Below are 23222 nucleotides of genomic sequence, written 5' to 3'. Positions count from 1 at the left end.
GCCCGCTCCAATCGCCTCGCGCGCGCGCGCGCACCTCCCGCCGCCGTCCCGTGCCGTCCCCGCCCGCACCGGAGCCGTTCCCCCGCGCATGCGCCCCGCGCCGCCGTGCCGACTGTTCAAACGGAAGGCGGACATGTTGGTGGCTTTCGCAGGTTCCCTCGCAGCCGCCGGACCTCACGCTCTGCCCTCCCCTTAAGCCGCCTCCGTCCCTCCTCCCCTCGCACGCCGCAAACCTCGGGTCGGTCCTGCAGCGGTCCGGGCTGCCGTTCCGTGCGTGAGGCGGAGCGGGGAGCGGAGCCGGCGTTTGCAGCAGCGGGAGGCAGCGAGGAGGAGGAGGAGGGAGGAAGAAAGATGCTGCTGCCGCCGCCGCTCCGCCGGTGAGGTGACTCGTACTCCATCCGCGAGGGCACTCTCCCTGTGCCTTCTTTCCTCGCCCAGTGCCCACGGACGGACCGACCCCACGGCGCTGAGACACGCCGCCGAGAGGATTCTCCTAAGTTTGATTTTTTTTTTTTTATCCGTTCTGCCTTGTTGGTGTGCCTGCAGGCTTTTGTCTTTTTTCTTTCCTTTTTTTTTTTTTTTCCTTTTTCTTTTTTTTTTCTCCCTTTTCTGTTGTTTCTTCTGGTTCACCGGAAAGAAAGCCACGCTCCGGAACCTGGCACCGACCCGCCGGCGCTGCAGCAGCAGGGCGAGGAGGAGGGACCGCTACGCTGGATCCCAGGGCGGCTTCCCCGGCTGGGAAAATGGGAATGCTGAGACGGTGGGGCCCGAGCAGAGGAGGGAGGGAGAGGAAACCTGCTGCTGCGGAGCTGTGAGCATCCCGGGAAGCTGCGTGCGTGCCTGGAGAAGCGGGGGGAGAAGCAGCCTCATCTCCCCCGCCGTGCCGCGGACTCCCCTCGGGTTCTCTTGGCCCCTTGGCGGGGACTTGCCCCAGAGACTGCCGTGATTGAAGGGATCTCCCAGGAGGCGCTTCCTCAGCCGGGTACAGGCTGTGTGGTTTCTCTTTTGTGCTCGCCTGTTCCTGTTTTTTTTTCTTTTTTTTTTCTTTTTTTTTTTTTTTTTTTTTTACACGTTTCCATTATTTTTTTAACCTTACTTTGCTCTGGAATAAGGGAAACTTTTTATCTCCGGAAACATGTCGACGGGAGAAAGTTTTGAGTCTCGCTTTGAAAAAATCGACGTGACTTTGAAGGACCCCAAATCCGAAGTGAACGTGGACTGTTTGCTGGTGAGTAGGCAGCGCCGGTGGGCCCCCGGTCCCGTCTCCCCGAATTCCTTACCCTGTGGGACCGAATCTCGCACTCCTGGCTGAGTCACCGCCCTGCTCAGCTCCGCACTGGTGTTTTGTTTACTCAGCCGAGGGTGCGTGAATGTCTCTCTGTGCTGGGAGAGCGGCTCATGCCAAGGAGCGCCCGCCCAGCCCTGCCTCACACTTGTCATCTCTCGCTCCGTGCGCCTCTCTGTGCCTCACCGGCTGTCAGAGGGGCGGTGGAGCCTTTCCACAGGGGTGGAATTCATGAGCGCCACTCCTGTGTGTGAGCAGAAGACTGTAAATAGCTTTGATAGCAATTTTCTCTTCAACAACTTTTTTATAAGACTGAGGTCCTCTTAGGCGGTGGTTAAGCCCTGCAGCGCTGACTTCAGCCTGCAAATTAACGACGTGTAAAACACGATTAGTGTGCCCTTATAGGTGGGCAGGGGTTTAAATGCATTTTAAACCAGTGGTTGTGCTAGGCCTACTCGCTTATTGTTTCCCTCCTTGATCATATCTAATGGTTCAATGTGTCTCAGCAGTGATGTCTGTGTTGTTATTGCATCATAAGAAAGCAAACCATAACATTTCCTGACATAAAACCAATCAATGTCATTTGGTAGCTGCTTGACAGAAGTGGATGATCTTTCAGTTCTAATTGTAAAAGTACCTCAGCAAAGTGCATGCCAAATCCAACGAATTTTTTTAACATGTAGCTGCATCCTTAGATATGCCCAGAGATGCCCTTAACTAGTACCAAATTGTAATTTGTACTTTCACACTGAAGTAAAGGATTTCTTTTCTTTGTAGCAAGTGATAAAAGTTCTTTAGTGTATTTTTTTTTTCTTGGCATTCTGTTGTCAGAGAGGAACAAATAAATCGAATTTGTTCCTAGTATGAACTCTGACATTTGGATTTGGAAGGGAAGGGAGGTGTGGGGGTGGAGATAGCTCTTAATAGTCATTCTTCATTTTTCTGCTGCATGGCTCTTGGCAGAAAGCTCGCTTGAGCATAAGGTGGTGAAGAGATTAAAAGAATAATGCAAGAATCTGTACAAGTTCATGATACTCTGTTTGGCTTATTGTTGATTTGTGAACCTCTGAAGTGTTGGCCCATCAAACCTACATACCTAGATAAAGGAGAGCCTTGTGGATGCTGCTGCCACAGGGAAAGTAGCTCTGCATCTTATAGTTAACTTGCTTCTTTTGATCTAGTTTACAGATCTGTCATCTTAGAACCAGAGCTAAAGAGCAGACCTCTGGTGCTTAGACTATAATGTGTCAATTCTGATAAGACTGCTGTCTAATCAGACATTTTTATACCCACGTTCTACTGATAGGTGTCAAGACTTTATAGTCTAGAGTCAATTAAGAGTCCAGAGTTTTATGCTAACCGTGATTCTCAATTTGCTAGTACAAACTTTAATGGTGGCTGTTCTATGGGGACCTTCCTACAGTGATAGAAAGGAATTTGCAGGTATCAGACATGCAGTTGGTAGTATCTTTACCCGTATTCCTTAATCTTATAATCAGTTTAAGGATTTGCCCCATTTCAGTTATCTTAATTGCGATTAGGAGCTAAGCTGTAGTCAGTTTGGGAATGAACTTGTTGGGATGCTTCCTGTCATGCTTGTCTAAAATTTTAGAACATGTGTTTGCATCACATCAGATCTTAACCTCCTTTAAAGTGACAGTTTTTTAGAAAATTACTTTTAAACTATTGCCAATTAAAAAAAAATGGTGCCACTTCTAAGGAAATCGGTTCACTTTTTATGTGTTTGGTCAGTAAATTTGTCTTTCTGTCAGCTGGACTTTTACTCTGTTTTACTTGTTCTTGGTTGCTTTTCTATAGAATTTAAGTATCCTAACACTTTCTATAGAGCTTACATATCTTACACCAGTTCTTAAAGTGATGATTCAGACTACAAGCATTATTCTTGTCCCAAGGTGGTACTAATATATCAAATCCATTATAATCTCTGTGGATCTGCATTTAAGGAATAAACGCTTAGGTGTAATTGATCTGCCCTTAAAATATCTTATCAAATGAACATCCCATTCCCCTCCCTGCATCTTCAGTTAGAGGAAAAATTGTCAGACTTTAGACCTGGTATGCTTAAAAAGAAAATAAAACCATGTTTTCCTGATCAGACTACATAAAAAAATCTTTTTTAAATTAAACTTTTTAAATCTAAAATACCTTTTTTACCTTCAGTTAAGGTTGTGAATTGATGTTACTTATAATTGCTTTCACTTTTCCTGAGCAAGGGTGTTAGCTAACTGTGTGTATTTGAGTGGAAATATGTGAATAACTGGTACACAGGCACTTCAAATGCAGCATCTCATATTCTATACATGTAGGTTTAAAATGCTGGGATTCATTTAGCTTCAGGAAACATACTTTTTTTGCTGTACAAAGAAAAGTCTCATCAATGCCTTTGGCTTCTCTTAGGATGGTTTTATCCTTTTGAACTTTGTTTTAATTCTATTCTTACTCTTCTTCCCCATCAGTTTGTACCCCTCGTAGACTGAAAGGAAGACATGGAATAACCTTTAAATCAGTTTTGTAATAATTTTGAGTTTTACAAATGTCATAAGCTATGTTCTGTATGCTAGAAAGATTCTAAATTTACATGTGCAGTAGTATCAGAACGCTAAGAAAAGATGGGGGTGGGGGCTGATACAAAGGAAGATGTGTTACCGTTTCAGGAAGGTGTGGGAGAGGAGTGCTGACAACAGAGCAGAGCAGGCGGAAAAGGCACACTGAGGACTTTATAGCTTCAGTTTACATGCTGTAGGAAGGAAATTCATAATGCTGAGGTGCAGGAGAGACATGTGTTTATTTTTCCTGTTTTCTCTTATGCAACAGTAATAAAACTGTAAGAATCAGTTGCCACTGTCAGTAACTAGATTTGTTTGTTTCTTTGGGACTTCCATGCACTTGATTTGGTACTAGGCTGGGAAATCTGTAGATAGGCTGTCATTTTTTTGAGGAGGCCAAAGCCTGAGTTATGTGTAAATGATGTGTCACAGCATCATTAAATGCTTTTTCTCAAAATATTTGGTACTAGAAGTCCTACAGTCCAATAAGATCTAATAACGCTGTGAAGGCTGTGTTAGAGAGGTGGTCACACTCCAGTGGTCAGATCCTGGTGAATCCCATAGGTGTGCTGAGTAGGCCCAAGGGCAGTGTAACTAACTAGCTATTAACTTGAGCTAAGTGTCTCATTAATGATATTAAGCAGTGGAAAGTAATATTCAGTAAGCATACCTCTACAACAATTCCGGAATAAATCCATGTTTTATTAAATCCTGGGGGTTGATGGGCTTCCAGTTTTTGGAGAGTGGTGTAATAAGTGAATGGATTTGGGACATGTTAACCTGAAGTTGCCTATGCTTTTGATTGTAAAATAACTAGTAAATTTTAATGAAAATGTATTTTGAGGCTCTCTCTGTTCTGTTAATAACTCACAAAGAGTGTTTTCATCATTTATTTAGATGCTTGGGTAATGTGATTTTTCAGATACTTAGTCAATTACTTCAGTAGTTGATTTTTAAAACTTTGGACTTTTGGTGGTCCTAATCTTCAAAGATGTCAGATGTTTCACTTGTTGAGCAGTGTGTCTTCAAATTAACTGACAAGAGTAAACACTACATATGACCAACTGGTTTTATCTACTCTGAAGAGATTTCCATTTTTGTTGCAACAGAAATACGTAGCTACAGATTGTGATTCACCTCTCTTTTCCTAGGCCTTTTTTATCTACTAGATTAATTCATGTTCATCTATCTTGCATAGCAAAAGGCGAGATGATGGTCTCATCTTTGGGATTTGAAGTTCTATATCTCTATCACTAGACATTTTTTTCCCTTCTGTTAAAGTAGTTAGGGAGTGTTTCTGAGGACCTTGTTTTAAGACTGCAACCCCAGGAGCTGTGAGCTCACAGGCTTAGCTAGGAGGTTTACTTTAATATATATATATATATATATATATATATGGTGCTTTAATACCTTGAGATAGCATTAAGAGAATAAGCCACGGACTTGTTCTTAAGAGGTCTCTTTATTAATTTAGGGGAGAAGATAAGGGAACTTGGCAAATGTTCAAAAAAGGCACCACACAAGCTAGACAAAATGTTCCACTACGATACCAACTCAGCACATATTAATCCACATCACTTAAGACAAAATCCAATCTATCCACAACACTTTAAGTCAAAATCCAATTCCTCCAACTCCAAACCACCCCAAAGCATCAAGAAAGGAGCAGAGAAAGGGAAGCAGAGGGAGTAAGAAGAGAGAAGGAGAAAGAGGGAAAGACAGATCACATAACTACCACTGAAACTTTGTAGAGGCCAGCTCTCACATGTCCTGATGGCAGGGCCGCAACACGAGGCAGACACAAGCTTTTGGGTTTATCTGCTCTGGTCCCTGTGGCCAACCCTTCCAGGTGGAGTCTCTGACCCACCAGCCACTCTGGGGTTCCAGGCCAGGGTGAGGGACAGTGTCCTCACTGTTCTAATCTGAGTCTGGGTTAGGGACTCTAGGATTTGTGGTGTTTTATAGTTTTCCCGGGCTATTTGTGATTGGTAGCTACTCTGGGGCTTTCCCCTGAGGGCTCCAGGGGTGTGCCATGAGGGATATGATGCCACCTCAGCTCCGCTCAACCCATCCCTTCCTCCTCCGCACGCACACGCACACACACACACGCACACACACATACACACACAGCCCCTACAAGGTGGTTCTGACTCCATAATTACTGATCTGGTGTCTAACACTTGTGGTTAGGGGGTTGGTTAAAAAATTTTTGAAAAGCAAGAAGTAAAGAAAATAACAGAAAATACCTTTTCTTCAGAGGTTCTTATCTATCCAGATAACTGTAAAAAATCACCTTCACTGAAAACACATTAACTCTGCTCTTAGAATCTGAGTGATAAAGTGCTAGAGAAATTTGGTATCCGAGAAACTTCTTGTACTCAGAAGGAACTTCATGAAAACATGCAGATTCTCAGCTCCAGAATGCTGTAAGCTGTCTGCACATAGTTCAAAGTAAGGGAAGGTATTATGGTGAAATGTCCTTGGCCATGGTTCTACCATTCTTTGGATCCAGGTGGAAGGTCCTGCACTTGGGTTGGGGCAGTCACCAATATCAGTACAGACTGGGTGTGGAATGGTTTGAGAGCAGCCCTGTGGAGAAGGACTCAGGGATTTTATCTGAATGTCTGTCCTTTTGACAGCAACCTTTTTGCCAGGGTCCTTTGGTCAGTTTTTTACTGTGAAGGTGCTGAGGCACTGGTAAAAGTTGCCCAGAGAAGTTATGGCTGCCCCATCCCTAGAAGTGTTCAAGGCCAAGTTGGATGGAGCTTTGAGCGACATGGTCTAGTGGAATATGTCCCTACCCATGGCAGGGGTGTTGGAACTACATGACCTTTCAAGTCCTTCCCAAGCCAAACCATTCTGTGATGCAGTAGATCTAAAATAAGGCTTCTGACTGACCTAGAAATATAATTCCACGTCTTCAAGTTACCACATCCAAGCTTTATGTGCAAAAATACAATTGGTGTTAATCTGCTCATCACTAAGGATTATGGAATATAAAGGTTGATGTTAAATATATGCTAAAATATGTAACTGGATATGGTAATCAAAGGGAAAATGCAACTGTGAGTTGGCTTTGGAAATATAGGAGCTTGGTGGGTTCTTGTTTTAAGGTTGTGTGTCTTAAGACGTTTTTAATAAGCCTTTAGAATATCAACAGAGATGGTGGAGCTATTAAAATGTTAGCATTTGTTTCATGGTGTATGGTAGGTTTTACGGAGAAGTAACAGTTAACTTGACCAATTCTTCTGTTCATAAAACTAGAGGCTGTGTAGGAATGTAATTATTTATTTTTCCTATAAAAGGTTTTAATGAGGGATGATAGTAGAAAGTTGATGTTAAGACACGTTTCAACAAGAGGAATGAAACACCCAACCAAACTATAAATACTCTTACAAAGTAAAAATATTTATAAACAATGTCCTTTTCCCTGGCAACTGTAGAGTGTTTTTTTGTTTCTTGAGGGAAGGAAGAGGGAAACACCTGGAATTTGTTTGTTGGACAAATTGAAAATCAACCTGTTGGACTGTAAACCTCTGACTTTGAGGACAGTGATAGTTTCAGGAGCCACTCATTGAGAACTTAATAAATACTTAGAAGCCCTGTGAGCAGATGATGTTGGTAGCCTCACAGTTGCTGTTAGCAGAATTCCCTAGGACGTACTTTAGTACTACATAAAAATAAAAAGCTTTTTTAGGTCTCTTAGCAAAGAATACTGAGATGTTTGTCATGGTGCAGGATGTTTATCTTGTATTTAAGAGGTCCCAAACCATGCAATTAAAAACTTTTTTTTGGTGGGTGTTTCTTGATGTTATTTATCAAAACTCTGCTGTCATCAAGAAATTGTGTTTCTTAATGGAGATACTGAAAAACTGAACTTCCTTCTTTGAGAACAAAACTGGAGAACGTTTGAAAACTAATCTGTCTTTACCTTAATTTGTCCAGTCATTCAAGCAGCAATAAACCCAGGAAGATTATGAGACAATATTGGTAAACCTGCAGGCACCATGCAGGCACCACCCAGTTATAGCTCAGTTGAAGCAAATGCAAATAATGCCATCTTTAACTTTCTCAGCAGTCTGCTGAATTAAACACCTGAATTGACAGTGATTGAACAAGAGCTGAAATTTGATCTTTGTGAAGAAGAAAAGTGTTTTGGAACTGCTCTTGTCCATGGTGTTTTCCTTTGCTGAGGACTATTGGATGTCCTGTAGTGAAGTCTCTTGTGAGCAGTGTAGAGGTCTCTCTGTAGTCTGCTCAGCATCAGCAGGGTATAAGATGCTGTGGTGCATCTTTAGTTACAACTGTCTAAAGACTGTCTAGACAAGCGGTGGCTGCTTTGTTGGTGAGCTGCCCATGTTGCTAGGGGAGAACCAGCACAGGATCAGCACCAGCTTCTGACTGGAGCACAGGGCAAAGTCTATTCTGATACTCAAAATCCTGTCAAGGATTGGCTTTAACTAACTGAAAGGTTGCCACTCCCTGTCAATATTTATACAATACAAACTGTCATGGGGATAGTATGTAAGATCTCTTTACTAATAGGTCCTAATTTAAATCTAACTGTAGATTTCTTTATTTTAACATAGCTTATTTTTTTTTAAATACATTCATTTCTCTGTTTCTTTCATAGAGTTGAGAAGTATGTGAAAGTTTTCTTGTTTTTTTTGAAGTGCACGATCTGAGGTGATGCAAAGACCTAATGCTCGGAAACCTCTGTAGAAAACGCTGTACAAACTAAGGCTTTATTTTCGACTTTAGATTGGAACTACCTAAATGTGTTTCCAGCTTGTGTGTGTCTGGACTGCAGAGCTTATAATTGAACTGAAAATTCACTGAAATGAATTGAAGTGGAATACATACTTGTTTTTCCTTACAGATCTTCATGAGTCAATACACTGAAAGAAAAAATCCTTGAATTCTAATAGTTATGTAAATATTGAGTAATTACGTATTTTATATTTTTTCTCTTAAAAGCTGCATAGTATTCAGATAGTGCTGCATATTATTCACATGTATTAAATTCTAAGGTATGAATATATTCAGAGGAAAATTTGATGTTACATATCTACATATGAAATGCATTAATACAAGATGGCTTTTTTTCCCATGCAGTCTCTGACTGAAATGAAAATACTGTTTCTGTAGAGGCTGAGCTTCATTTCTAGCAAATAAATAATGGCCAAAAAAACCCATGACTACACAAAACTTAAGTGTGCCATCTGGAATGTGCTTTTTGAAGAAGAAGAAGCCAGAAGCTTCTCTTGACATCTGGAGACTTCAACTAGGAAATTTTTCCTGGTTTTGTGGTTGGAGAAGTTATGTTTTTCAGCAGATGATTAGTAGGGTTTGTATTATAGCCATAATGGTTATTTCCAGTGGGAAAGTGTGAAGGAACAATGGTCAGGACGTTCATCTCATACTGGCTACTGTTTAATGGTTTTTCATCTCTCTAAATCGGTTACTTTGGATGTTGATTTCAAAGTCTGCCTTTTTACTGTTTAATATCATGTGCACAGTGAAAGTAGTATTTTGTAAAGTACAAGTGGTAGTTATTTCACAGAATGATTAAGTTTGGAAGGAACCTCCGGAGGTCCCTCATCCCTCTGCTGTGATAGAGTGGCCTAGAGCAGGTTACACAGGATGGCTTTTGAGTATCTCAAAGGTGGTGAACTCCACAACCTCTCAAAGCAACCTGTAATTTTCCACTTCTCAGCAGTACACTCGCTTGGTTGATGCTTCACATAGAGAAAAATAAAATTCACCGTAACTAGACGGAAGAATGATCAGTACTCATTTGGTGTTTATTTACAGAGTTTTCTAAGTGTTTTGGTCTTGGTGAGTAAAACTCTTTGTAGCCCAAACAATTTTCTAAATCTACCACAAAAGACCAGAATAACTTTCTGCATGGAGGCAATTGTAGATTTGGAGATTCTAAGAATAAAGATTTTTATCTGAGGGACCAGATAAATTGCTGTGAATTAATAAGCTCATGTTTGAGACGGCGGTTGAAACATTATAGATGTAGAATTTTTCTGTTGGAGGAAAAAAGAAAGAGTGAATGCCTTGCTGTGATATTGAGTTTGCACTCCAGGAGTGTCACTTCAGTTTTCCATGATTATGAAACTTAGTAGTGTTGTGTTTTCTATATCTGTGTACACACATCATTTTCCTTCTGACAGGCAGTGAGGTAGGCTGGGTAGGACTTCCTATTTGGCATGGGAATGTGGAAGACTTTTTGATACTTATGGAATAGGAACCTGTCCTTGAGAGATAGGTGAAGAGGAGACTGTGGAGTTTTCAGGCAGTGTTTGGAGCAGAGACTTCAACTTCAGACTTTCACTTCAGAGAAGCTCAAGAGTAAAGTGTCAGCATAACAAGCACCATCTTCCTGGAGTACGGATGACGGGGTCCAGCACGACATCTGGGAGCTCATTTGACTACAAGTGTTAAGTGACTCTGTTAAGTACTTTGGAGGGGAGGAAACCTCTCTAGCCAGGAGATAATAGAGTAGGAGTGGATAGTGAAGATTCTTCAGGGAGGAGTGAGGCTAGGGGTAGGACAAGGAGTTAGTGCTTGCCTTGTGCTTTTTAGGAGGTGCCAGGTTGTGCAGAATAATGCCAGGCAGGATATGAAGCTGTAGTTGAAAATAGAGATAATAACTGATGCCTCACACCTTTGTCTTGGTATTATGCATTTCTGTCAGTGTTAAAGGTGGAATCAAAGAATTTTCTCATGAGCCCTTCTCTGTTATGAAATCTGATTATACCAATGTATTATTATACTAATCTCTTCTTAGAAAGTAGCTTTGATTGTAGGCATGCAAGGAATCCTGTCAATATTAAGCTGAGAGAATATATTCTCCACTTTAGAAGAGGAAAGGTGATTCTACCACATGATTGACAGTTTACTGCTCTAATACTTGATCTGTGGGTAGCTGTCCTCCTTCAACTTAATTTACTACTAAGTTCATTGGTAATTAAACAAAAAATTGCCAGCATACTGATTATATAATTTTTTGTTGTCTTGGAATCGTTCAAACCTGCTCTTATATGCTATGTATCTTCTTTTATAGGAGTACAAAACAAAAGTGGTGCCAGCCAAATGGTAGACTTATTAGGAATTGAAGTTTTTGCTTTACTAGTATTGGCAATAGTGATCATGGCTTTTGGAACTGGGGCTGCTATTGCCAATACTATTGGAGAAAAGATGATGTTGGAAATAAGAAAATGCCCATGAAGACTTGTGGAATGAAAGCTGAACTAGTGGTGTGATCATGTATTTTACTGGGTTGCTTTTTGTTTGAGGGGTGTGTTGGTTGGGTTTTTTTTTTTTTTTCAATATACTGAATTTATAATTGGAGATGTCATTAAAGAGCTCGGCTTTCTCTGTAGAGAATAAATCAGTGTGCTTCCTGGAAGAGCTTTTGTCTTCTGTCTTTTACTAAAATGCTCATGGCTATTTTTAGCCTTTCTCATACTCCACAAACTATTTTGTGCATATGGTTTTGTGACGTAGCGTGACCTTAAAATGTTCAGAGATGGTTTTGCCTTGTAAAATCAGATGGTTGGAGGCATCGTCAGAGCTAATCACATTGTGGTTCTGAATCAACCTATGAAGACTCTTATTAAGAAGACCATATTCAGGAGAATTCTGGATTATTTGTCTAAAGAATAGAGTTGTGACACAAAGGAGGTCTTGCATCAAATAACTTGCACGCTCAGAACTGTTCATTGATTCTGCATGGCAGATTAGATTTGAGTATGGAAAGGACTATAAGTGTCTCTTGCTTTAATTCTTGATGAGTGTAAGATCAGAGGAGTCTTCTCTCCTTTTGTTTCTTTTCTGTCCTCAAATGCCTTCCAGCTTTCATAAGAAAACTTTTGTCCTTCTTGAAGCAATGTGTATTTGACACTGTTTTCATCAGTAGTTTGGACTTGAGATGTAAGCAAAGATGCCATTTGAAGTAAAATTAGGGTGTTGATTATGCTGGTGCTGCTGGAGCTGCTTCGGTGCAGGGACTGCAATGACTGTAAACAACTCCTGTGTGACTTTCTGCCTTCTGTAAAATTGATTTTGGCTGCCATCAGGGAAGAGCCTGGATGACTGCATTGTTCTTGACCTTTTCTCTTGCTCGGTCTTCTCTTTGAACTCCTGGCAAAGAAAGGCATCAGATTAACTACACCTTCATATAAAGAATGGTTTCTATCCTATAAGTAATAATTTCTGTCATAGTTCTTGGTACGTTCATGGGAAAGAAGGGTCTGAGAACCATGAATTCTAGGGGAAAGGAAAAAGGGATTTTTTTTTAATACCCTTTTTTTTGTTGCAGTTTTGACAAACTCATAGATGTGGTCAGGAATAAAAAAAAGGATTGATTAAAACTATTTATTTGCAGGTTGGGAAGTTTGGGGTTTTTTTTGAAGTTTCTGATGCCCTGGAAATAGAAGCTTAATTTTTCAATTTAAGATTGAACCAGAATAGGCAGCTGAAGATTTTCCCTCAAACCAGGCTGTCTTGTGAGAGGCTCTCTAGTTCTCTAACCAAAGCAGGACATCTTTCACTTTCTATCTTTCTTGTGTGTTTCAACATCAGCAAACTTGCCTCCCAGTGGTGTTCTATTACTCTTATTTTGTGGGAGGAAATAACGGTATTCAGCAAAGGTGTATTGTAGAAACAAGTTGATGGAATCCTTAAACTGTCTTCTGACTGATAATTTCTCTTTCATGTGTTTACACTTCATTTAAAAAAAAAAGCCTAATGAAGTGATGGGTTAGCAAAAGTGGAAAAAATGGGGTGATGAGTTTTTTAATAATTATTTTCAAAAGTAATCTGGTGTTTTTACTTAATACATTTATTTTCTCAGAAAATCAACGTAACCTCTTCCATAACAGTGAAAAAAGACACATCTTTTTTAACAAGTAACTTGCAACTTTGAGCTAAAGCTTATGCTTAAGATTAGACAAAAGATCTTGCTTTTCTTGGAATTGCATCATGATAAACAAATGGGTTTCAGGTGTAATGAAATGCAGCTCATAGAAGTGAGCTGGTTTATTTGTAAAGCTTCCTTTCTTCATCCGGAAGAAAGTGGAAGCAGTGTTAACCATAAGAGGGCATTGGTTAAGTTGGACAAGATACCTGTGTCCTCATCTCTGCAAAACACAAGAATCACTTAATTTTTTAATCCGGAAGGGTGATCTCTCTTGTCAAGATCTGATGTTCTTCACTGTTCAGATACTTTTAATTTTACTTCTACACTAGAAGTGAAATAAGTAATCAAGTTCTGATATGAAGAGGAGGAGCAATTATTTGGGCTATCGACAGGAAAAAGTGATTTTGTCAGTACTGCTAATCCTGTCCATTCACAGTCTCTCGAGTTAATTCTTAAACTTGTCCAGTAGATATTTGCCTACCATAAATTACTTAACAGTTTGGTAAAATAACTTTATCCTTTTGACTTTGAGATTGTGGAAAGTCAATCATTCCATTTAAATACTACTTCTTGATTGAGTACCACTCAAGTATCTTCCTGAAAAGATAGAGAAGTTGAAATCAAAATTGGTGTGCCATATTGTCCTCTTGCCTCCTACTTAGTAAATGAAATATTAGCAAATAGGGAGCATCAGTGCAGTGTTCTTGATACTGTGATATGTCCTTCTTTACTTTTAAATATTTGTAACTGCAGAACACAACAGATTTCACTTGGTGGGGGGAGTGGTAGGGTACAAAAAATACTCTTTGTGGAAAAGAAAGTCTTATCCATCTTAAGGTGTAAATACAAATATGAATGTTGGAAAAAGAAGCAGAGAAATTAGGAAGGTGATAATTAAAGATGATTTTGGGGTTGGAATTGTTTGTGTCGCCTATGGTGACTTATGTCAGGGCTTCCTGATTTCTTTAAGCTTTTTGTGAGACTGTTTTGAATTTCTGTTTCCTGCATGTAAAATAAGGAAGTACTTTCCTCCACCCCCACAATTTGTGGGTTTGATGGTGTGGAAGCAAGCTACTTTTTGTACTCTTTTTAAGGAGCAGGAAATTTCAGTGGTAGTACCACGGGATATTTGAAAAGCAGACATCAAGTTACAAGGACATATATGTCAAACATCAGTGGCCTAAAAAACCTCCACAGGAAGACTTAAAGTCAAAAGGAAGGTGTGAGACTGTTTAACATTGCATCTTCATTGGTATGTTACAAACTGCTGTTTTAATATAAGCCATTGCTTTTAGATTCTTAAGTGTTCTAATAGATTCATAGAATATCCTGAGTTGGAAGGGGCCCACAAGGATCCTTGACATTCAACTCCTGGCCTTACACTTGACAAACCCCAAGAATTACACCAGATTCCTGAGAATGTTGTACAAATGCTTCTTGAACTCTGGCAGGCTTGGGGAGCCTGTTCCAGCACCCAGCCACTCTTTGGGTGAAGGAACTTTTCCTAACATTCAGCCTAACTCTCTCCTGCCACAGCTCCTTGCCATTCCCACAAGTCCTGCCACTGTTCACCAGAAAGAATAGATCAGCACCCACCCCTCCACTTCCCCTCACAAGAAAGTTGTAGACTGCGATGAGGTCTCCCCTCAGTCTCCTCCAGGCTGAACAGACCAAGTGACCTCAGCCGCTCCTCATATGGCTTCCTTCTAGACCTATCACCATGTTTGCCTCTCCCTTGGATGCTCTCTAATATGTTTGTGTCTTTCTTACATTGTGGTGCCCAAAACTGCACACAGGACCCAAGGTTAGGCTGCACCAGTGCAGAGCAGAGCGGGGCAATCCCCTGCCTTGACTGGCTGGTGATGCGGTGCCTGATGCCCCCCAGAGCACAGTGCTGACTCACGTTTAACTTGTCATTGACCAGGATGCCTGGGTCCCTTTCCACAGCACTGCTTTCTAGCATCTCATTCCCCTCTCTGTGTACATCCAGGGTTGCCCCATCCCAGGTGTAGAATCTGGCACTTGTCTGTGTTAAGCTTCATACACTTGGTGATTGCCCGTCTCTCTAATTCATCAATATACCTCTGCAGGGCCTCCCCGCCTTTGAGGGAGTTGACAACTCCTCTCAATTTAGTATCATTGGCAAACTTACTTAGTATTCTTTTCAGTCCTGGTGAAGATGTTGAAGAGCACAGGGCCTAAGACAGAGCCCTGCGGAACCCCTTTAGTCACTGGACGCCAGCCTGATATTACCCCATTCACTATAACCCTTTGTGCCTGACCCATGAGCCACTTGCTCACCCACCACATGATGTGTTAATCCAGCTGTGTGCTGGACATATTGTCCAGAAGGATACAGTGTGGGACAGTATCAAAACCTTTACTGAAATAAAAAAAATTATATCAACTGGCTTCCCTTAATCAACTAGGTAGATTACCTTATCATAAAAGGGAGTTAAGTTTGTCAAGCAGGACTTTCCCCTCATGAAGTTGTGCTGCTTGTCATCGATGACTGTGTTGTCCTTCAGGTGTTTTTCAGTAACTCCCACTGAAGTGAGACTGACTGGCCTGTAGTTTCCAGGGTCATCCTTCTTGCCCTTCTTCAAAATTGGGACAATGTTCGCCAGCTTCCAGTTGACTGGAATCTCTCCAGATTCCCTGAACTGGTCAAAAATCATTGGAAGTGTTGTAATTTTGAGTTAGAGTTCTATTTTTCTTTAGTTACAGATATTCCCACAGATAAATAGGGGATACTGATCTACGTAGGCATAGACTTATCGCTGCAAAATACTGTTTTTAAGTAAAGAAAATTAATTTCTCTGCGTGTTAATGCATATTAGTACATGAACCTAAAAATTACTTTGCTTCAATATAAGTAAATTTTTACAATACATTAGCTTTTTTAGTAACATGGAAACTTTAATGTTCATAATGTTCATGAGTCTCTAACTTTGTACTGAACATGTGGTATGGATTTGTATTTTTTAGGGAGAAAATTGTAGACAAAGAAGAGGTTCATGAAATTTGATGTTTTTGATGGAAAAATGTCAGTACTGCCTGGCTGTTTGAACTCTGTTTTGACGTATATATGAAGCTATTAAAATGAAGATGTATGCATTTTAAATTGCAGTTAAACTGCAGTGTCCAATCAGCTGATAATGCTTAGTAGTATAACAGGAGACTGTTCCTATTTACCATAGTTTCTAGTAGTGTAATCATTGGAGGAAAGGGGGAAAGATCACTAAAATGTTCCACTGACCTAAGCATTTTTGAGGATTGTAATAAATAAAGTTAATTAGTTCTCTGAAATAATTCTGCCTGTTAGCCTTACATATTGAGTAGGTAGTGGTTTTCTACCTTAATGAATTCATATGCAATTATTGCTTGCCTTTTACTTTAGGTCTGAAGGTGTACTTAACAGATTTCCAGGAAAGCCTTTCTGTGAAAAGCTTCATTAATTACTTGAGATCATCATTAAGTAAATGCATTGGCTAAAAAGAAAAAATTTATGTTTGGTACATTCACGGACTTTTATGTACATATATACGCACATGATATATGATGAAAAATACGAAATCATGATATGCATTTTCCTTTAAAATAAAAACGTGCAAGTTCAGTTGAAGTACTCTAAGCTTCAGAAAAAATGATAGGAGTTTTTGTTTTCAATGCATTTCAATGTGCAATTACAATTTTCTACTCTAGATTTTGTTAGAAGGAACTACATTGAGATTATTCCTATGTACTGAGTGATGGCACCAAAATAGCACAAGGAATAATCTAAGTAAAGTTTGCTAATACAGAGGTGAAATTAGAGTTAATTTTGGCCAGACATCAAATATATAGTATTTTAAAAATGTATCAGAAGATCTCTTTATGGTCAATGGTTTTTACTCAGGCTGGCAGCCCATCACAAGTGGGGTCTTTCAAGGATGGATGTTGGGCCTAATACTGTGCAATGTCTTCCTAAATGATCTATATGATGGGTTTGAAAGCACCCTCAGCGAGGTTGCTGATGGCACTAAACTGGGCCTTGAAGGGGACCCTTCAGAAGGGAGAGACAATTCAAGACAGACACTGACAGACTGGAGAGGTTTTAAAGAAGGGTGGCAAGGATGATCAAAGGGCTGGAGAACCTGCCTTGTGAGGGAAAACTCAAGGAGTCAGCCTGGAGAAGGCTTGGAGGGACCTCATCACAGTGTTCCAGTACTTGAAGGACAGCTACAAAGAATATGAAAGCTATCTTTTCATGAGGAACCACATGGAGAAAACAAGGGACCACAAGTACAGGTTCCACTGTGAGAGATTTTGTATCTTTGTAAGTAAGAAGGAAATTTTTTACTGTGAGAATAGCCATTGGAACAACCTCCCCAGGGATGTGACAGAGTCCCTGTCATTGGAGTTTTTGAAGACTCAAACGGATGCTAGAAAATCTCATTGAGGCTCCTTTTTGCATGAAAGGTTGGACCAGATGAACTTTTGAGGTACCACCGAATCTGGGCTGTACTGTGATTCTGTCATTGTCAGTCTTTTGAGCAGATTACCTTTACAGTGTTTCACTGTTTGGTTTTCCCTGTGCCTTGTTCTGGCTTTGATTTCAGAGCATTAGTGAAATTCTTAAAATCGGTATGACAATACATTAGCAGCAGCACAAGTTAAGCATACAGTAATTGTATGTGCTATATGTACAAATTGATTTCTCAGCTGTATCTATCAAGGTCCTGTTTTCTGAGGGAACACTGTACAGGATATGATGTCTGTGCCGAGCAGCACAATGTTCATGTCATTTCTCTTGTAACAGCAGATCCGGTCTGATGAAAGTGAAAGAGTCTTAGGGAGGAAAACCTTCTAAGCTGGTGGCCTCAAGGGATGGAGGAAACTCCACCACAGAGTGCATGCACAACAAATCTAGTTTCTAAATGAACAAAGAGATAAATTGCTGTAATTTTCCTATATCTTTTTGAACATAAATGTCAAGTATAAATTTCAAAAGTACCTGAATTGAAAAAAAATAGGAAAAACAGCTTTCATAGAGTTAATTCTTTTCATGACATTTAATACTTCTGAAGTGAAGATGAACTCTATCTGAAAGGAGGAAAGAAATATTCCAAAGATTTAAAACAGCAAGTTCCAATTATCCGTTTAGATTGAAAATCTCTGCTAAGCTAAGAGAAACCTCAAACTGATCAGGAGCTAATCGGAGTTCTTACAAAACTCAGTAAGTTTTGTCTCATGATGACTTCAGGTGAGAAGTTGCTTAATTAGTATATAACTCTCCAAACTGAGAATTAGCGTAGAATAAAGTTTAAAGTAAATGGGATGTAATTCTTTTGCTGAGTATGGAAGTAATACTTATATAGTCAGCTGTAGCCAAGCAACAGTTAACTTCTACTACATGAAGATATACCTTTTATTTGGGCATAAAATCATGGCTTCGAATATGCTTTCAAAAAATAACAAAAGTAGTTTCTTGAATTTGTATTTTTGATTATAAAGAAATTATAACAGAATTCTAAAGAAAAAAAAAAGCTCAGTCTATGCTCTAATTTCAAATGTATGTTTTTTCTCAGCAGATTATTATTCTGTAATAAAATTTCGGAGTGCCAGGGATTCATTTTAGAATTTCACTTCTACAGTGAGACTGGTGTTAGGGTGATCTGTAGCAACAATCCTCAGGTCTGTCTTTTCAGGCCATCAGAAGTGAGGCCACAGTATTTTTGCAACAGTCTCTGTTTTCTAAGTCAGCATCTAATATTGCTACAGCCCTTGTGCTGCATTCTCTAGCTGTAGTATTTAGACACAGGTCTTTCAAAATGGACCTTCCTTTTACGTTTTGGGTTTGTGGGCTAGGGGGCAGCTACCATGATTTATAGCAGAAGATGTATTAGATGAAATAAGAGTTCATCAGAAAAACTCAGTGGAAAGAGCAAATCAATTTCCAGCTGTTGCCTGTGGTGTTTTCTCGACTGCAGCTAGGTAAGGCCATTGGCATCCTCCACTGGCTTTTGAAGAAAGTAGGTGCTCCAACATCTGCTGTGCCAAACAGGCAAATTCAAGCACTGTTACTCGGGTGTGGCAAGGAAAAAGGTTGAATCAGGGTATCATTTAGTTATCTTTTTACCATCAGCTTTCTCGTTGTGTTTTATTTAGTTCAGAATACATTGTATTGGTAGTTGACTCGTGACAAAACTGAAGATGTAAACCACATTTGTCTCTCAAGACACTTGAAAGTATGCTTTTCCCTTTTTACAGAAAGCAGCAAATTTCTCTGAGGATGGGATAAGAAAAGTAAGGTATATTATCTATATTTTGACTTTGCCTTTTTTAAGGTTATGCTGCAGGTAATAAAAATTAAAGTATGTTTTTGACCACCTCATGATATTGAACAGCATTTGGAAACAGAGCAAGTCAGGTTGTGGGATATTCAGAAGATTTTTCGGTTGTTAACATTAAATTTTATGTAGAAATAGTGTTGAGAATTTAGAACTACTCCTCTTGGCTCTTTTTCTCAATTTTCCGGCTCTTCTGGACAGCCATCAACTTTCATATTGGTTTTCAGAAGAAACAGCTTGTCTCTTCCTAGATGTGTTGTAAGTTTTCTTCTGTGTTCTTTACTTCTTTATGTACAGCATGTACAAAAATAGGTATAGTCAATGATAAGAGATACAGTCATCTCTACCTGTATTCTCATTTATAAAAGTTGACTTTTGAATGAATCTGTTAAACCAGACTCTGTATCATCTTATCTTCCACAGAAGAAATGGGTTAAGAGGTTTTTCAATGACATAAGGTTATATAAGATTGGAAATTGGTTGTGTCATAGTTCAATAGGCAGACAAAGGGACAAAATTGCTAAGAAAAGAACAGTTCTCATACTTGTCCCTTAATCTAAGTTGGAAGGAACAATAAAGAAAGCTCGAGGCATTTGAGTGTGGCATGATCTTAAAGCTGATCTACAGTCACTGAGAAAAGAGAGGAAAGTCAGTTCTATTTGCTTCAAGTCATACAATGTGTTGACTGAAGCAAGGGGTTTTTTGGAGTGTGTTTTACATGACAGTATTAGACGAAGTGCTGCATTGTTTGTGTTCTCTGGAGCATTGTTTTTCTTAAGGGTAGAACTTTGCATTATTAACTTCTTGTAATTTTACAAGTTCAAAGGAGCTTGTATCTCTCAAAGTTTTTGATCCGTATTTCTCTTACCAAGCAAACGATATGAAAAATGTGAATGTGAATGAAAGGGATAGATTACAATTATTTTATCGTTTTAAAGATTTGGTTGTTTGGGATGTGTAAATGTACGTATATTGAATGTATGGACACACATAGTTCCTACTATGAGTGAGACCTTTCCTAATGTCAGGAAACATGTTTGTTTTGTTTTTTTTTTTTTCCTTTTCTAAGTCAAATTGCTTATCTGTAATTCAGAGACATGTTTTTGTTTGAATACCACAAAAGATGTAACTGCCTTCTTTATTTCCTCTTTAAGTCTCTGAGGCTATGTAATTATGTTCATTTAGAAAATGACCGTGATTGGTAACAAGCACCTGTTTCCAAAATGACTGTTTGCATTCATTTATTTATGTAGTTCTTTAGAAACTGGCTCCGTTGTCCGGCAGAGACTTCTGGAAGGTGAAGTGCGCAATATCTGACAAAGGAGTATCTGAATTCTTGAACTGACCCTACTGCTCTTTAGTTATGTTATAGAATATCGCATGTTGATACTTTGTAGTATTTGGAAATTGAAAACCTGCTTTCCTCAGAGTTTCATAAATACAGAGTTTATAAGAGTGGGAAGTAGTCGATACTACCTGACCTGATTTGACATGGCTTTTGAACCACTGCTTTTAAAATATTTTTATATAGACAGACACACACACTAAGTATCCCTAGTCCCTTAGTTTGTGTAGATTTCCAACAAACTTGTGCTTTTTATTACTTTTTTTTTTTTTTTTTTTAAATTAGATACTAGAAAAATGCTTCAGTGAAGAAAATGCTCGCAAAAAAAAGTCATGTGGAAGTTGGATGCAAGTAAAAAATACCCTTTCGTAACTTTAGGTTTATTTTGTGGAAAACACATTTTCATCAGTTTTACTCTGTGCTTAATGAGAAGCTAAATGACAGCTCTTCAAAATGGTCTCTGGGAAGGAGGAACGGAAAATGTCATGTTAGTGTGCTCTGATTTGTTTCATGGCAGGATTTTATGGTGTGACAAAAATATTGCTTGCCCTCATCTCCTGTAGAGATTAAGTTAATCAGCCCAAGCTCAGCCTTGCTCCCTTGTAAGGACAGGCAGGAGAGACTCTGACAAGATTCCATGGTAGTGGCAATGGTCCAGACAGTCCTGGCTCTCTTTCCTCTTGGGCTAAGATTTGTTTTCTCCCATCTTCTACATCCAAAAGAAAACCATGTCTCTGGAGTAAATATATCAATATAAATATATCAATATGCATCCTCTTTGGCTGAGGGGATATTTTTCCCAAATTCTTAAGTATTGTGCAGGAAGACTAGTATTAGGAAAGAGTTTACTTACTCTTTCATTTCAATGTAACTGGAAACTTTGCTAGAAGAGTTGCTTTTTCAGTTATTTCTTAGCATTTTAGTATTTTTCATCCCTATGATAGCAGTGTACAAGCTTGGTAAAAATACCCAGTGTTCTAGACATTGAATACCACTGTCTGTGTCTTGTGCTTGAGCAAGTGTATTAGAAATGTGTGTCTCATGCTTAAGCAACTGAATGGAAATGTTGGGAAAAACTTTGTTTTTTGGTGTGTGAAGTAACTGTCTTTAGTGTTCTTCAGACTATAGTCTCAGGGCTTGAAAGGAGCACAGAAAACTTATTTGCATGTCCCTAAACAAACTTGCAAACAAAATAAATTAATAATCTTAGGGCTTTTTCTTTAAATTAAAAGTTCTAGATACTCTAATGAATTTCTGCTCTTCTTCTAGTCTTGAAATACTGTACCTGACCATCCCAGATAAGGTAGCTTGTATTGTTGCAGTGTTACCTTTGATAAAATCATTACTAATTATCATATCAGAGACTTGCAATTGGAAAAAGCCGCCCTAAGTTCCCATGGGCAGCTTTGGTTCTGTTCTGTCATTTCAGTACTTGAATATGGAACCATGTTTTCATGTAGGTTTTTGATTTTGTAGTTACACATCTGTTTTCTCATATTCAGTCCAGAGCATTCAGGATTTTTGTCATGACTCTACTGTGGTGTCAAAAGGGTAAAAAAGAGTGCTTAGAAGAGATTGGGTTTAGATTGTAGAGTCACAGAATGGTTTGGATTGGAAGGGACCTTAAAGATCATCTAGTTCCAACCTCCCCACCATGAGCAGGAACACCTTCCACTAGACCAGGTTATTCAAAACCCTGTCCAACTTGGGCTAGAAGACTTCCAGGGATGGGACATTGACAACTTCTTTAAAGGTATCGAAGTATTTCTTGACCTCAAATTAGTCACTATTAGTGGCTTGAAAATACACTTAAACATCCAGTATAAATAAAAATTGTTACTAGTAGCATTGTCTGTACAAATTAGCCATGCAAATTCCTCAGAAATGTGAAAACCTCACTATTTTGTTCATGTTAGTAACAAAATACTGTCAATTCTGAGGAATCTTAGTGCTTGGCAGTAGAAGTAACTTGTATATATCTAAAATAATTCTTGTGAAATTTTTATAACCTTTTTAAAAAAACAACATTACTTGAAAGTCATTCTTGTGGCTATATTCATCATGGAAAAAAGAGTAAATATAGAAAAAACATTGAGTTTATGTGTACAGAGATCTGTTTTATTGAAAGTGAAGTTCTTTTAATCAATAAATGAAAAAGAAATCTACAAGCTTTACTAGAGTTTGCGTTACAAAACAGCATAATGATGCACAAATTCTTAAATAGTGTTAAGTTCTTGTTTAGTTGCATATTTCAAATGTCTGCTTGACGTGTGATTGCTTGTGCTGGAATGTTTATTGCAGAAATGTAGCTTGAGCTCTGACAGGAGATTGCGCAATCAGAGAAGCTTCTCAGAGTTGATCCTTTGCTTGAGTTGTGCTCAACTTCCCATATTTTTCCTTTTGCAGACCATGATTTGCATGTGACACTAAAGAAAGGCCTGTTGCTTTACAAATGACTATTTCAGTTCCTACAGTGTTTTTTTAGTATAATTCTTTCATATACTTCATTTTTGGACTTCTGTCATGACTGTTCACCTTTAACTGTGAAAGTGTTTTGACTTGTTCCAGAGTTTTAGGGGAAGAATTTGCCTTTTGGTGGTGGGGAAGGAGAGATTTTGTGCAGTGTTTCCAGACTGCTGGAAAAATTATGGTGTTCTTGGAAAGTTATTCAATTAATTGTCTGCCTTCTGTTTAAAAAATTAAGTACTTTTTTGTCTTTCAGTTTGTCCATCCTCCGTTTCCATTCACTGTGTTATTTTTC

The 23222-nt window shown here is 39.2% G+C and overlaps 1 protein-coding gene across 4 annotated transcripts in view; it reads left to right on the top strand.

Annotated features, from left to right (window-relative positions):
* The first annotated feature begins 477 nt into the window (after positions 1 to 477).
* The window catches only part of ROCK1 (Rho associated coiled-coil containing protein kinase 1), an 89945-nt gene continuing 67200 nt past the window's right edge, over positions 478 to 23222 (top strand). For all 4 annotated transcript variants that reach the window (XR_003571016.1, XR_003571015.1, XM_027881746.1 and 1 more), the window contains exon 1: positions 478 to 1228. Coding sequence is in view for 2 of the 4 variants with exons in the window: in XM_027881746.1 (XP_027737547.1) it covers positions 1136 to 1228 (93 nt within the window). In the remaining 2 variants the exon portion in view is untranslated. The remainder of the gene's footprint in view (positions 1229 to 23222) is intronic.

Source organism: Empidonax traillii, unplaced genomic scaffold, assembly GCF_003031625.1.
Source record: "Empidonax traillii isolate 1590-97213 ecotype Southwest subspecies unplaced genomic scaffold, ASM303162v1 scaffold94:size1391941, whole genome shotgun sequence".
NCBI classification, from domain to species: domain Eukaryota; kingdom Metazoa; phylum Chordata; class Aves; order Passeriformes; family Tyrannidae; genus Empidonax; species Empidonax traillii.
This window is presented reverse-complemented; position numbering and strand designations above follow the sequence as displayed.